Here is a 15,085-nt window from a genome sequence, read left to right as displayed (position 1 = left end):
TCTTATTTGATTGGAGCAGGTTAAACTAGCTGGACACCAAGCTGGTATTCAACTGTGGACCTTTATTGAGGCAAAACTCAACTGGGGCAAGTGCTACCTTAAATGCTATAGTACACAACTATAGGAACAACAGAAACTAGAAACGCACAGCACTGGTTTTGAGCCACAGAGACTCCTGCCATCTTAGTTGACAATGATGTTCATTAGATAATAGTCTACACTTAATACTACTACAAAACCAAACTAAACCAAACCAGAACAAACCAACAACAAAAAAAACCCAGGTGACTAAAATTCAGGAATAGTGGCTAAATAACATATTTTCCCTCCTTGCTCTGAGAAGTAGAAGTCCAGACGATACAGCTGGTATTAGAGTCTCATATGTTAGTCAGTGCAGCCTACCAAGCCTGAAGGATGTGTATCAATCTCTGTTTCACTGGAAGCCGCCTCTCATTTTGGTCTAGGTTTCTCAGCACAGATGAGCTCATAAAACATAAATGGGTAAGCAGGTGTAAAAGGACATCCAAAGTGGATCCTAAGATGAGTAACCAGGATGGTGAGAGATTTTAAAACCACGTCTTGGGGAAAAACTGAAAAAAATTGGGATTGTTCAGCCAAATAAACACTAATATTAGAGCATATATATAATAATAATATAATAATAGGGATTGAGAACTATTTCAAGGAAAGGTGAGAAGAAACATCAACGACACCAATGTCCAGCCTAACGACTCTCTGAAGAGCTAGAAAAAAGCATGAGTTTCTTACCTTGTTCATGCATTGTAGCCAAGAGGTGAATACTGGTAACCTGAATACTAAAAATAGCACTGAAATTTCCAATTTCATGTTTTTCCCCCTACTTTTGCCCCAAGATCTCCAATTTTAAAAGAATAAACTCTTAAATTCTACAAATTTCTATTGACTATCCATCTTCAGCCCATTATCAAGAGAAGATAGGAATCTGGAATTCTAAAAAGCATTCATAATTCTAGAAAACACTAGAAGATGCACAAGTCAACAGAAATTCTAAATGAAAGGGTCTTAACTTGGAATGAGCCTTCATGAATGATGGCAACACGAATATCTAGACAGCAATATCCATGACTAGCTGCTGACTGGCTCGCACATGGTTAGATTTTGCAGACTTCCTTTCCAGCAGGAACAGCCAAGATGGCTAAGTGCAGACAAAATACATGACTGTCATTTTTTCAAGACACTTCTTACACACACATTCTACCATTATTGCAGGACAATGTTCAACTATTTGATTACGTGGGCAAGCTGAATTTTAACGTTGAAATGAAATGAAGTAATCTCCCTGATGTCTTCCTAGATCCGTAGAAAATATCCCATCATGAAGTTGTTCTAAAGCTTTGAACATCTTGGATACAGATTCTTGGAAGTATGAACTCACTCCTGTCAAAGGTCCTTTGGGCTGTCACTTTACAGTGGCATGAAGTAACCTTGAGGAAACAGCCATGTTGGCCCTTTGACAGCATACTTCTCTAGTGTTAACTGTGCCATGATGAGTTTCTTTAAAGAATGCGTGGTTCACACAACAATACTGTCAGAAGGCCTTGTGAGAAAATCCTTTAGAAAGTACCTTTACAAATTTCTGATAGGCACCATATGTAATTGATTTCTATTTTGAACTCAAGACTACTATAAAGGCCAGATCTGTTTCAGTGAAGGGGTCCTTCCGTAGGGATTCCTTATGATATTCATGAATAGAATAATTCAACAATATACCATCTAAGAAACTTCACAAGTTTCTATCTTAGGGAAAATAGTACAGCTAACCCAGCAATGGAAGTTAAAACGTAAACAGCAAATACGTACATAAGACTGTTTAATAAATATACGAAGTTTACATCTAGGAACGAAGGAAGGAGGAAGGAAGGAAAGGACTGTCTTAATAATTAGCATGTCTTCAATCCTAGCAAGTTCCTTAGATGTATCAGGTGAAAATTCCTCATTACGGTAAACCATCAGCACCTTACCATGCTTCATAATGCAGACATTTAAACTGTTTTCTTCAATGCAGAATAAGAATCATGACCCAATCCACCCCCTTGGAAGCAGCTTGACACATCAAACTCAAAAGTGATCTGAAATAACCATTTGAAACACAAGGCTTCCAAGATTTCCAAGCAGTATAGTTAATTTCTAACTAAAAGTACTAGAGAAGTCATTTATACTACTGGGCACTTAACGGCCCAGTTTATTTTGACAAAATTTTCAAAAGGAAAAAAGTTATACAACATAAAAAAATCTATATGTAAAGAAACTTACAAATACATACATATATTTTATATTTAATATACACATAATTTATATGTACATATATACATATGTACATGTATACATAATGTATATACATAGTATATATTTATAATATATATATACTTAATATATATTATATATTCAACATATAATATATATACATTATATATACACACATAATTTATATACATTTATACATATACACATAATATATATTTAACATAATATGTAATATATTTAATATGTAATATATGTGCATATATATATACACAATATATACACATTATATATAATATATAAATAAATATATATATAATATATATTATATATAATATATTAAAGCAAAGACCAGAAGGATTTTAATAACCGTCTTCTATTGAGGCAGACAGTAATGAGAATAAATCCTGCCCTAAACACTAGACCACATGATTCAGGAAGTTCAAAAGGGACAAATAAACTAATATCATACTACATAGCTCCCTATCATATAGAACCTCCTTCTCACAGTAACATGGTGAAAATACTAGGACTTCAGTACCACAAATGCTGCCATCGACACTAATTATTCCCCAGTTGATCTTCTCAAAAATCCAGGGAGATAAAGCAAGGTACACACTATTACACTGATTTCACATCCAAGGAACCTGAAGGCACAAACACCTGCTGACTGTTCCAGGGAGTGACAGATCTACAGGACAAGTAGAGCCAAGAGTCTCCTGACCTCCTATCCACTGCTCTTTCAACCACCATGCTGTTTATTCCCCAGAGTACAGTAAAATCCAAGGACCAGAAGGGACAGGGGAAGCCACACTTTCTCAATCTGATGGGCCTTTAGAAACAGAAATTGAACCGAGGGAACCCCCATCATTAAATTCAGCTGTACCCACACCCACATCCTTTGGTCTCTCTTCTCAATTTCAGCTCAGATGCTTCTCTTTTCTTTCTTTTTCTAGAGACACATTTGGAGATGAAACCATTTATAACTGCCCATCCACAGACAGTTTGTGGCAGCATAATTGACAATGAGTCTGCTGCAAAAAAATAAAAATGCTGTTTTAATAACCTTGGCCTAAAATACATTCTGTTGTATGCCTCAAAGGGTTTCAATAAAAAGTCAACCTGTAGAGACATATTTTCTTGGCTTAAACAACAATCCAAAGCATATAAATGTAGTCCAACTATAATGACATATTTATAGGCCAATAAAGCTTACTCTGCAGCTTTCATACTTCACTTAAAGGAACTCTGTAAGAAGCAGTGTTATATAAAATAATTTGATTTTTTTTCAAACTATAGCCCAAGGAATAAAAAATGCAAGTTTGCTATGTTTAACTGATAGTGTTTATATTCCTTAGTTGCTAAAAATTTCGTAAAATGAAATAATTCTTCATTTGACTACTTCCAACTGCCATACCAAATATGGGTATCAAGTCCACTTTATTACAAAAGCTAAGTACTGTAATTCTAAAGACAAAAATAAATAACTAGAAGCTTGTGTAGTGAATGATTTAATCAACCCGATTCTTCTGGAAAAACAGGTTCCTGTGTTCGTTATGCTTATGAATAATACATTCCTTAACCCTTCTATTTTAACACAGTTCTTTCTTCTTTTTTTTCTTTTTCTATAAACTTCAGTATGAAACTGACAGAAGGTAAAACATCTCACTGAGTAAAGTCATAATTTGAATTGGTTTCATACTGAACTTTCTTTCTTTGAAAAGGACAAAGAGAAGGGAAGGGGACGAAGGCGCTGCAACACATCTCAGGAGTGTTTTTGAAGATTGTTGTCTTTCCCACTACCTAGATGTGTCATGTTATCACCAGCCATTTAGAATCTTAAACGAAAACTGCAGAGATTTTGTAAAAAGCAAACATGATATCCGCAAATATTGTCCTTAAAGGGGAAGGGGATAAAAAAAAAAATAAGAGCTGTGGTTTGAATCAGAGCAGTTATTGGAAGCTGCCATTTGGGGCAGAGTTTCTCTTTGTGGAGTATTAATTTGTTGGCAGACACACACTTGTGAGAACATTCTTGTTTTTTTTACTATTCAGAGAGGGACAGGAAGTGACACAAACTGGGATTAAAGGGAGCTTATTCTACCTAAACGTTGAGCAAGAAGAGTTCCTTAATTAGCTTTTAGATGGTAGAATCCCTTCTTTAAGAGTCAACCTAATTAGTATGTTGTTATTGATGTTTTAACGTGATGAAATACTTCAGTTAAAAAAATAACGTACTGGAGTTTTATTTTAGCCACAGAAAGGTGAGATCTTTCCATTCTTTGCTTACTTCCACCAGAAAAAAAAAGGGGGGGGGTCTTAAGTAATCTCAGAGTTCATCTTCTTTCTTTGGTAAGAACAATGAGGAGTTGGAAGTGTTCTACAGAAGGAAAAACCTAATAAGTGTGTGAACTTCCATTAACAATGTGGTATTGGAAGTGGTTTCAGTGTGGCCAAGAGAAAGAGAGATAAGAAAACCACTGTGCAGAAAGAAAAGTACAGACAACAAATATTTTGATGTTGCAGACAGAGAAAGGAAGAGGTTGAAGAGAAAGTTGCTGGGACAGGAATGCGTACAGCAAATGACACCCCCTATCTCCCCAATATAAATCCTAACAATGTAGACTTGTAAACCTTAGATCAGGCAGATAATGGAAACTCATTACATTAAGGAAAGTTTTTGTTTCTCTTTCCACATTATTACAACACAGTGTGCATTCCAATTACAAAAGCTATTTGTCTCAAATTCCCCACAGTTCATACCAACTGAGTAGAATTTCAAGGCCCCAAATTCTATCCTTAAAGGGGTATTTTACATTAAAAAACAAAGGAAAAGTACATGGTGTTTCTTGTTCACCAGAGGAGAGCCTCCCAATCAAATCTCCTGTTGATTATTTTCCCTTCTTCAGCACTAATTGTAGTGCTGTTCCCAAATGAGACCAAAAAAAAAAAAAAAAAAAAAAAAAAAATTAGAATCACCTAGAAAGTCTTTTATCAGTACACATTCCTTGGCCTTGTCTCAATCTCACTGAATGAAGAATTTGGGGAAGCTGGACTTAGCAATCAGTATTATTTTCAAAATTCCCCTGGTGAGTCTAATGAACAGCTAGAGTTAAAAAAACACTAAGTAATTTGAATATTCACCATAAATCAATTTCTTCTGAAATCAGTTATTAAAAAAATAGGTCATGGACATTTTTTAGAATTCACTAAGATCAAACCCTCTAAATCTTTTGTTAGAATTAAGAGATTGAGTTTCTTTTCATATTCATTAATAAACTATCAATTTTAAACAGAAAGCAGTTCCACTATAAATACTCTTGTTTATATGTGCAACAAGAAGCTTAACCATCTACACATCCTTTTGTCCCCTGTGGGTTTCCTGTTTAGTTTTTTATTAGTAACAGTATATTCCATAACTAAAAAAAAAAAAAAATCAAACGAACAAAAGAAACATTTTAATGTTAAGGAAAACATAAGACAATAGCAATGCAACTTAGATCATACATTAGGAAAAGAATACAACAGATGTATTATTATTCAGCATTAGCATAGGTTAGAAGACTGGTCATTTGTGTGTTCATAAAATTGGGACGTGTAACAGAATATATAGGAAGTTTAAGTAAGAAATCAATTTATTGGCTTTAAAATAAAACCACCAGATTAAATAATTTTCTCTAAATGTACACATGACAGGCCGCCATGTCCAAAATATTACCGCCTGACATCTACCAAAAGATGACAGGAAACTGTTGGTCATTGACTCAAACTGCAAGAAAATATTAATATGAGTCCCAAAGCACAGTACAGCTCATCACAAATCAGAATCCCATGAAAGACAGTTACTGTTGTTATGTAGTCTCTTTATGCCAATTAAATAAATCGTCTAGGTTTGCCCTAATAGTTAAATCCTAGGTTAAAAAAAAACAAAAAACAGGAAGTTGTCACATTAAGGCATAAAATAGGGCTATGAAAATCAGCATTGTGCCAGAATGAAAGAAAAAGATGCCTTAATATGTTAAAAGTGAAGTTCCTCTTTGCCTAAAGAGGAAATAACGAGTCTAAATCAGAGGTCAACAACTTTGGTCTTGAGCAATGTTAGAAGAGTAAGTCACTGAATGCCAGAGGGACGTACAAACAAGAGGGAAAAAAAACAAAACAAAACAAAACAAAACAAAACACAAGAAAAGGGCACAAAAAGGCACTGGAGAAGAAACTGTTCAGAAAAAGCAATAGAATTAATTATGGAGCCCCTCCTATATACCAGTCATCACGGTGCGAAACCCTTCGTATCTTACATCTCAGTGACCCTATAAAGTTCTCATATTTTTCACATAGGGAAACGGAGGCTAGGAGGTTAAACAAATTGCCCAGAAAACACGGCTAATAAGCAGGAGAGTCAGGATTCGAACACTAATTAGAATAACTACTCCAAATCTCAAGTTCTCCTTTAAACTCATAGTGGAATAAGGGAGGGAAGGAAAGAAAAAAATACGTTCATGGTGATCTCCGAATGCTAAAAGCCCAGGGAAACCTACGCCATGAATCGCCAACCAGTGGCTTCCCCGCATTGACACTGCTCTCCTTCTCCACATGAAGTCACTCGCCTCTCTTCCTCACTTCGTTTTCCACCCAACACGAAAACATGAAATTCTAACATGGTATTAATAGATGTCATACTATCTACTTAGAACAAATATTTAAACTCTTCACTAGTTCTATTTCAGGTGTCCTAGTTAAGTCTCACGCCTTGACACCACGTGGAAGCTGCCTGAGGTCACGTGTGCTATCCCCCAGGTTCTAGCACAGGGCTCCACGCCAAGAAGGCCCTGCGATCCGGCAGGTAACACCCACCCCTTACACACCCGGACTACGTGCCCATAAGGTGTTCCGAGGACCCTTTGAGGTTAAAGAAATTTTATATGTAAAATTATATATATGGCAGGATTTCCAGAAAAGCCTATGACCAGAAAAAAAAAAAAAAAGTAGGTTACTGTATCCGCCCACACGTTAGATTTGGAAGTACAAATTCTATTTACCAAGGTCAGCCTTTTCCTTGAGAACGTCTTTGAAGTTGAGCCCACTGTTGAGGGTTGACTGCCTGTACTTGAGCAGGGCTTCTTTCTGTCCATTCCTTCCCAAGGCCTCGGTTTTCACCGACCCAGCCTGGAGGCCACACCTCCACTTGGAGAAATCGGAATGTACCCACTTGACCAGGTCTTCAAGCTTCACGATTACCTTTTCGGAAACAGCAATGACTTCATCCTACAAGAGGTGGTCAGGGGAGAACAAAACTATTATTGGTGGTTGAGAGGCAAATGATAAATTTTCAACAAAGCCCATCTGAAATACCATTTGAGTAGTTTAGCCCTACACGAGCAAACAATGTGTTTTTTGGTGACAGAGTATCTTTAATAGCTCGCTTCATTTCAATGGGTTTTCACTGCTAGCTGTCTAGTTGAAAAATAATTTATAAGATATATTTGTTATATGATTAGAGCAGTAATTCTGATAGCTATTTTTAATGCTAGCTGCCAAAGCCCATGCTGCCTATCTGACCACTCAGGTGAAAGCTAATTTTTAGGTGCAGTTAATTGCAAAAGTAAAAAGCGAGAACTAGGTGACTAATGGTTAGCCTGTCTCTATATAAATGGTCTAAGTAAATCTGGGATTCTTGGAACTCTGACTCACCCCCAAATTCCTATGTTTATGGTACATTTTCCCTTGGCTTATACACAAATATTGAATTTAACTTTTGTCCTAAAAATTAAATAAAACTGTGATGTAATCCCAAAAGAAATACTTCATAAATGTTATGTGCTTCCCACTGAAAGAAACTTACACATTCTCATGTTTCTTAAAAACTTTGTAAGTTGAGAAATGAACTGATTTTTTTTCTTTTAATACATATGGGGTAAGAAGAGAGAGGGTGAGTGAGGAGAAAGCCTTTGAATCTAAGAAAAGTAGTTGAAACTTAAGTTTCTCCTATGGATCATAAATTTGAATTTTAAGCATCCCTAATTGCTTCCAGGAAACAACCAACTTTTCTGACTCAGAATTAATCTAGCAAGATATTTAATAGAGATCCATCCATGGAGCAAAGGAAGGCCTCTCCTACCCAAAGATTCCTTGGAAAAAGCTTAAGAAGATCATCTCACTGGGTTTTAAGTTAAATTATTTGAAGCATTTGACATTTCAACTTGAACTGACTTCTTTCATTTCTTTTACTTCACATTTCTGAAGAAAAGCTTAGCTGTGAAAACCCCTAAGCTTACAAAATCTTAGAAATATTTTTGACAAACAACAACAGGAAGATGTCTCTAAGCTATTAAACAAAAGGAATTCACAAGTGATTTTGGCTAATTTTGCTGTTAAACATGACTCTTTCCTCCTTCCCGCCCCCCACCTCCACACACACACAGACACACACACACACACACACACACACACACACACACACACAGAGTACTGCACACGTTACTCCAAAGCAAACAAAAAAGGGTTTATTAAGATAAGCTTCACACAATGAGAAGCCCTGGATTTCATTTTTAAAAATGTTTTAAGGTAGGGTCTAAAATTTCACCTTTCCTCATCCAGTTCCAAGCTGCTTCTGAGAACAAAGTTTGTTAGGCAGCAGCAAAATAAATACTCTATCAAAAATGAAAAGTAAAACTTTCGTAATGGAGTCCTTTCTCTTATCATGATTAAATATGAACTTCCCCTGAATGGGACCCAAAGTGGAAACTGTTTTTATCCTTTGCTCCTGAAAAAAAAAATTCAGTACATTATAAACAATGGGGCATATTACAAAGTACCATTTCAATAGATGATTTCACTCAGATTCACTACACCATCCTCTTGAAATAAAAGATCTGTAGTTGTCACGCATTTTATAGCTATTACATGGTGATTATTAAATGTCAGAATGAAAATTCAGGCTGGATATTGTTTCAAAGCATATGGGAACAGCTTCTGGACAGGGCACACCAGAAATCAAGTTTAGAATATACTGAAAATAATTAAGTATCATGGTATAGAAGACTCAACATTGGCAAAGATGGAATTTGGCAACAATGTTACCAAATATGGTTCCTTAGAAGAGACAAGTTTGGAGATGAGTGTTATTTTCAAATAGCGCTATGATCAAATGATTATCATGTCAATTACCAGTTGCTTCAGATCTTTTCCAAGAAATGGCATGACTAGCGCTGGCTGGCTTACAACGCCCGCCAAACAAACAGTTTATTAACCAAGAGAAAATACAATCCTTATGATGTCATTGATGAATAAACCCATCTTTCAAGATTCAGTCTATAGATTTTATTCTCCCTCCTTTTCTCTCTCTCAGAAACAGACTTTATGAATATACACACATATATAAAAACAAATGCAGGAATTCACATAAACACACATAAGCCATAAACCCAAGTTTGGATTAATTGTGAAACCACCAGTATGTTTTACTGTGGATTCACAGAGAAACTGGCCCTGCAACATTGTCAAATGCCAGGATTTAGAAGGAAATCTGATAAGCGGAGGAGGGGGAAGCAGCAGACCAGCCCAAAAAACAAAACAGCTAACATATATATAGAAAATGTCTCAGGAAACATTGCTTTGTACACACAATGGCATAAATCACATGTTCGTATTTACTATTCTGAGCAAGCTTTGACTAAAGTTCTTAATACACGCCGTTCTCGGGCAAGCCTCTATGTCTAAGAAAAGAATTTCAATAAGCTCATCTCATGATTACATTAGCTCTTTGCAAACCGAGAATTAGCACTGGATAAATATTGCTGATTTACTCTAATACAACACAAAAGAAACACAAAGAAATACACTTTGTTATTCTATTAATGTACCTTGGCTTTTCAATTAACCCAGTTCCCGATCAATATTTATGTAGGCTGTGTTGAGACGCTATCGGAGCCCATATCCCCTTTCATCATTGTTTTAAACGGCTTGTTTCTGTAATTTGGATTTTGTGTCTACGACTGTATAAAAAACAGCTTTTTGAATCACAGAATCCTCTATGTCAGAGGAAAGGATCTAGTCATGAATTAGCCTGCCTGTGTATTGCCGGCCTCTGCACATCGGAAAACTTTGCACAAGGTATCCAGACGTCCATCTTTTCATAAAATGAAATGAAATAGTAAAATAAAATGATATCTCTGCCAAAACAAACAAACAAAAACGTTCCCCCAAACAGTTGGAAGTGGTTGCTTTCTTTAGATAAGATTCGAGATCTCGAGTTGACCAGTGACCCCGTCACTCCCTGTTGCCTTACCTGCCTGGCCGCCCGGACAGCCAATCAACATTTAAACTTGCACACCCTGATTTATTCCACCTCCTTCATTTTATGACATATCCTCATACCAACTTCCAATAGAACTTCGACAAAAACCCAGGTTTCCTATCTGCCCACAGAGTATTCATCTTGGACTCAGGAGCCTTCGGCCTGGGTTTAAATCCCAGGTCTGCAATTTATTCACCATGGAACACTGAGAAACTTCTTTAACCTCCCCGTGCTTCAAGATTTTGTATGTATGTAGAAAAAAAGGATAATAATACTATTTACCTCTTATGGTAATTTTGAGGATTAAATGGGCTAACATAAATGAGTGGTACGTCAGTATTAACTCCCATTTTCACTGTCCTGAGTCCTTGCAGAGATGAGTTTAGATGGCTCACAGGTAAACTTTACATATACATATATATATACATATACATATATATATACATATACATATATATACGTATATATATACACACATATATATATATATACACACACACACATATATATATATATGTTACTCATTGCTTATTTATTTTTGTGGTTACTTTTCATTTATGGGAAAGTGGTACTGGTTTTCCATTTACAGGAGATTTAGAATGTTTCCTCTTTAAATAAATTTAAGTTAAAAAATAGGTCAATTTGAACAAAACCATTAAGTAAACACAGGACATGTGGGTACAGCCAAAAAAAAAAAAGTCAAGATGCATGAAAATTACTGAAATTTGGGACAGTGTATTGTGTCAGTGGTTTTCAAACTGTAGTCCAGGAACCCTGGGTAATCCCCCAGACTATTTCAGGTAGTCCATAGAATCAAAACAAAGATCATTATAATACTAAGACATTACTTGCTTTTTGCAGTCTTATTCTCTTTCAAGTGTATAGTGGGGTTTTCCAGAGACTATATGACATACGGTAAGGCAAGAGAGTAAATACAGAAGCAGATATGAGAATCCAGCTGTCTCCATTAAGCTAGACAGTAAAGAGCTTATAAAAATGTAAAACAATGCCACTGTTTTTTTTTTGTTTTTGAAAATATGGTTAATTTCCATAAAAATGTGGCAAATATATATAATGGGTTTATATTGCTGTTCTTATTTTTTAAATTAGCTTACAGTAAAATTTCCTGTTTTGATGTATAGTTCTATGACTTTTACCACATGGCAACCACTGATCTTTCTCGCTATCTTTTTTCTCTTTTCCAAATGTCATATAAATTGAATCATACCATCTGAAATCTTTTGAGATTACTTCTTTCACTCAGGATAATTCCTCTGAGATCCATCCATGTTGCTGTATGTATCAATAGCTTGTTCCTTTTCACTGCTGAGTAGTATCTCATGATATGGATGTGTCCCAAAATTATTCATCCATTCGCCCATTGAGGGACACTGGGTTGTTTTCAACTTTGTGAATTACAAATAGAGCTGCTATAACCAGATGGTTTTGTGTGTGTGTGTGTGTGTGTGTGTGTGTGTGTGTGTGTGTGAACATGCATTTTCAATTCTCTAGAATAAATACTTGGGAGAGGAACTGCTGGGTAAGTGTATATCTAATTTTGTACAAACCATTTTCCAGAGTGGCTTTACCATTTTGCATTCCCACCAGCAATGGATGAGATTTCCAGTTGCTTCTCATCCTTGCCAGCCCTTGATACTGGGTTTGTTAATTAACTTATTATTGCTATCATAATATAAGTGCAGTGGCTTCTCATCATGTTTTAAATTTTCATTTCCCTAATGACTAATGATGTTGAACATCTTTTCAGGTGTTAATTTTTCATCCGTATATCCTTTTTGGTGAAGTGTGGGTTGAGGTCTTCAGGCTCATTTCTCAAATTGGGCTGTTTATTTTCTGACCATTGAGTTTTGAGAATTCTTGTATCTACTGAATACAGGTCTTTTGTCTGATATGTGTTTTGAAAATATTTTCTCCCATTCTGTAGCTGTCTTTCCATTCTTAGTGTATTCAACAAAAGTTTTAAATTTTGGCTAAGTCCAATCGATCAGCTGTTTTATTTGAATCGTGGCTTTGCTGTTGCACCTATGAACTCTTTGCCTAATCCTGGGTCACAAAGAGCTTCTATGTTTTCTCCCCAAAGTTGTATAGAAGTATGATTCATTTTGACTTAATCTTGAATAAAGTTTGAGATTCAGCTTAACATTCAGGGTTGTTGTTTTTTGGTTTTTTTTTTTACATATGGGTGTCATTTTATTTTTAGTTTTCAATAAGTTACCAAGAATTTTTAAGTTATTTCTAGTTTTGACTTACAATGCAGTAAATATCAATAGATATAACCCACATAAACAAAAGCTCTTCGGCGTCCTCAGTAATTTGAGTGCAAAAGGTCTTGAGTCCAAAAACTTTGGGAACCATTGTGTTGTATCGTGAAACCAAGACCTTTTCTTATTCTTTGGTTTCTTTGACCTCTTAGTGGCATTTGATAATGAACAACCCTACCTTTGATGAAACTCATCCTCTTATTAAGAACTGTGAAGAGTCTAAGATTTTACTCTACTTTCAATCTTACAAATTGTCCTGCCACAGTTCCATAGATGCTGGCAGAGGACACAAGACTCCTGGTCGGAGACAAAGAATGGTTTATTGCTTACAGCAATAGCTGCAGTGAAAGGATCATGTTTGTGTTGCTTCTTCAATACCTAATTCCCAAAATGAGATGCCAAGAGAGCTAGATGATACCTGCACAGGCAGTAGGGTGCATTATAGGAGTAGGACCCTGAGCGGAGGGAACCCAAATCTTTAATACTGGGCAGTGATTATGCCTGCCCTCTGTTCTGGAGAAAGACACTAGCTCTGTCTTCCAAGGCTGTTCATTACATGAGCATCCTTGAAAGGACAGTCCAGAACAGTCAGTGGCTCTGCTCACGAGATGTACAAAAACTCAGTGGATCCAGGAAGAACACCTACCCAGCACCTACCACCTATACATTTCTTTGCTTTGTTCAATTTTTCTTCTTCCTTTTTCCATCTCCCTACTGGGAAAATGTAGGAAACATATATCCTTAGATGCAGTCTGGGTCTAGATCTTTCTCTGCATATTCTCCATGGGAATTCCAATATTTACCTTTAAGCCCATGACTACTTTCCAGTTTGGTTCCAAAAATTCATCTAGATTCCAGCCCCATGTTGTCAATTTAGATGTCTCAGAATGAGCTCAAGCTCAGTGGAACTCCACAGCCCATTTGACTTATTGTAAGAAAAGATCTTAGCTGACTCAAGGGAAATTTAACATCCCCCAACTGTGGCTAGCTTTCCCCCAATATCTATTCCTCCTTCATTCTTTTGTAATGAACTGCTAAATTGCTGGGCACAGAATAAACACATCATTTTCCTGCTTCCCTTATAGCCAGGTGCAGCCATATGACCAAGTTCTGACCAAAAAAAAAAAAAAAAAAAAAAAAAAAAATGAGTATTAGTGGTGTGTGCAACTTCCAAGTCATGCCCTTAAAGGGAAACGGATATGCCTTTGGACCATACACATGAGGACAAATCTCTCAGGGGAAAAAGACAGAAAGGAGTTGCCCAGAGTTGGGTCTCTGGACCACCTCATGGAGCACAACCACCACACTAGCCCTGAACCATTTACCTGTAGGCTGTGACATGAGAGAGATTTGAACTCCCAACTTATCTAAGCCACTTATCTAATTCTACGTCTCTCTCACACACAGAGAAACCTCTATCTTTATGAATATATCATTCCTCAGAAGAGAGAAAATGAATGCAACCTTCCCTATAACACCATGAAGTAACCAATAACCAATCACTGCTTAGGAGAACAATATTCAGCTATGTTAATAAAGCTTAAAGGATTATGAACACATAAGTGTAATATAGAGGGGTTGGCAGGGGGAGGATGGAATGAGAACAAGAAAGCACAGCATATTCAACTCAATCTTCCCCAAACATCCTAGATTTTTAAAATATTCATTGTAGCAATTGAAATGCGATAAACGGGAATGCAAGCATACCAACAGGTGATGTTAGCTAAATAAATCGTGAAACCAAAATAATAGTCCAACTGGTTCCCCAAGAGTGGGATATTTTCAACTAGATAGAAGCTAAAAATGAAGAAAAACTGTTAAATGTTAACATTTAGAAAGACCAGTGCAAGCACATCAGCTTGTGCCCTAACCATTGTGCTAGGCCTGTGTGCCCATGGTGTGCAAGGGGCAGAAGGTGCCACCACTGGGCCTGGCTGGGTTGGCCACTCTCATGCTTTCAAGCCCCACTCAGATAACTGTCATTCTAGGCACCTACTCGTCTGGCCGATCACTCTCCCAGTTAGGCATTAATGTGCTCCATGAACAGGACACCTACAGGGTGAGTAAAAAGGTTTCACTCTACAGGCATGTGGTTGCCAGTCAGAGGTCCGAGAAAGTCAGGCAGGACAGAATGGTACTGTGGGTCGACAAGATGAAGTTTTCACTGGCCAGCCATGAAATGAGAAAAATGAAGACCATGCAGCCAGCGTTTCATGAAGCTCAATTT

The 15,085-nt window shown here is 36.6% G+C and overlaps 1 protein-coding gene across 11 annotated transcripts in view; it reads right to left on the bottom strand.

Moving 5' to 3' along the window:
• The window catches only part of ARID5B (AT-rich interaction domain 5B), a 219,077-nt gene that overhangs the window by 179,811 nt on the left and 24,181 nt on the right, over positions 1 to 15,085 (bottom strand). For all 11 annotated transcript variants that reach the window (XR_006194832.1, XR_006194830.1, XR_006194831.1 and 8 more), the window contains exon 3: positions 7,320 to 7,545. Coding sequence is in view for 3 of the 11 variants with exons in the window: in XM_042909188.1 (XP_042765122.1) it covers positions 7,320 to 7,545 (226 nt within the window). In the remaining 8 variants the exon portion in view is untranslated. The remainder of the gene's footprint in view (positions 1 to 7,319; positions 7,546 to 15,085) is intronic.

The sequence above is a fragment of the Panthera leo genome, chromosome D2 (genome assembly GCF_018350215.1).
Source record: "Panthera leo isolate Ple1 chromosome D2, P.leo_Ple1_pat1.1, whole genome shotgun sequence".
Classification (NCBI taxonomy): Eukaryota; Metazoa; Chordata; class Mammalia; order Carnivora; family Felidae; genus Panthera; species Panthera leo.
The sequence above is the reverse complement of the archived record's forward strand: the minus strand, read 5'-3'. Positions and strand labels throughout refer to the sequence as shown.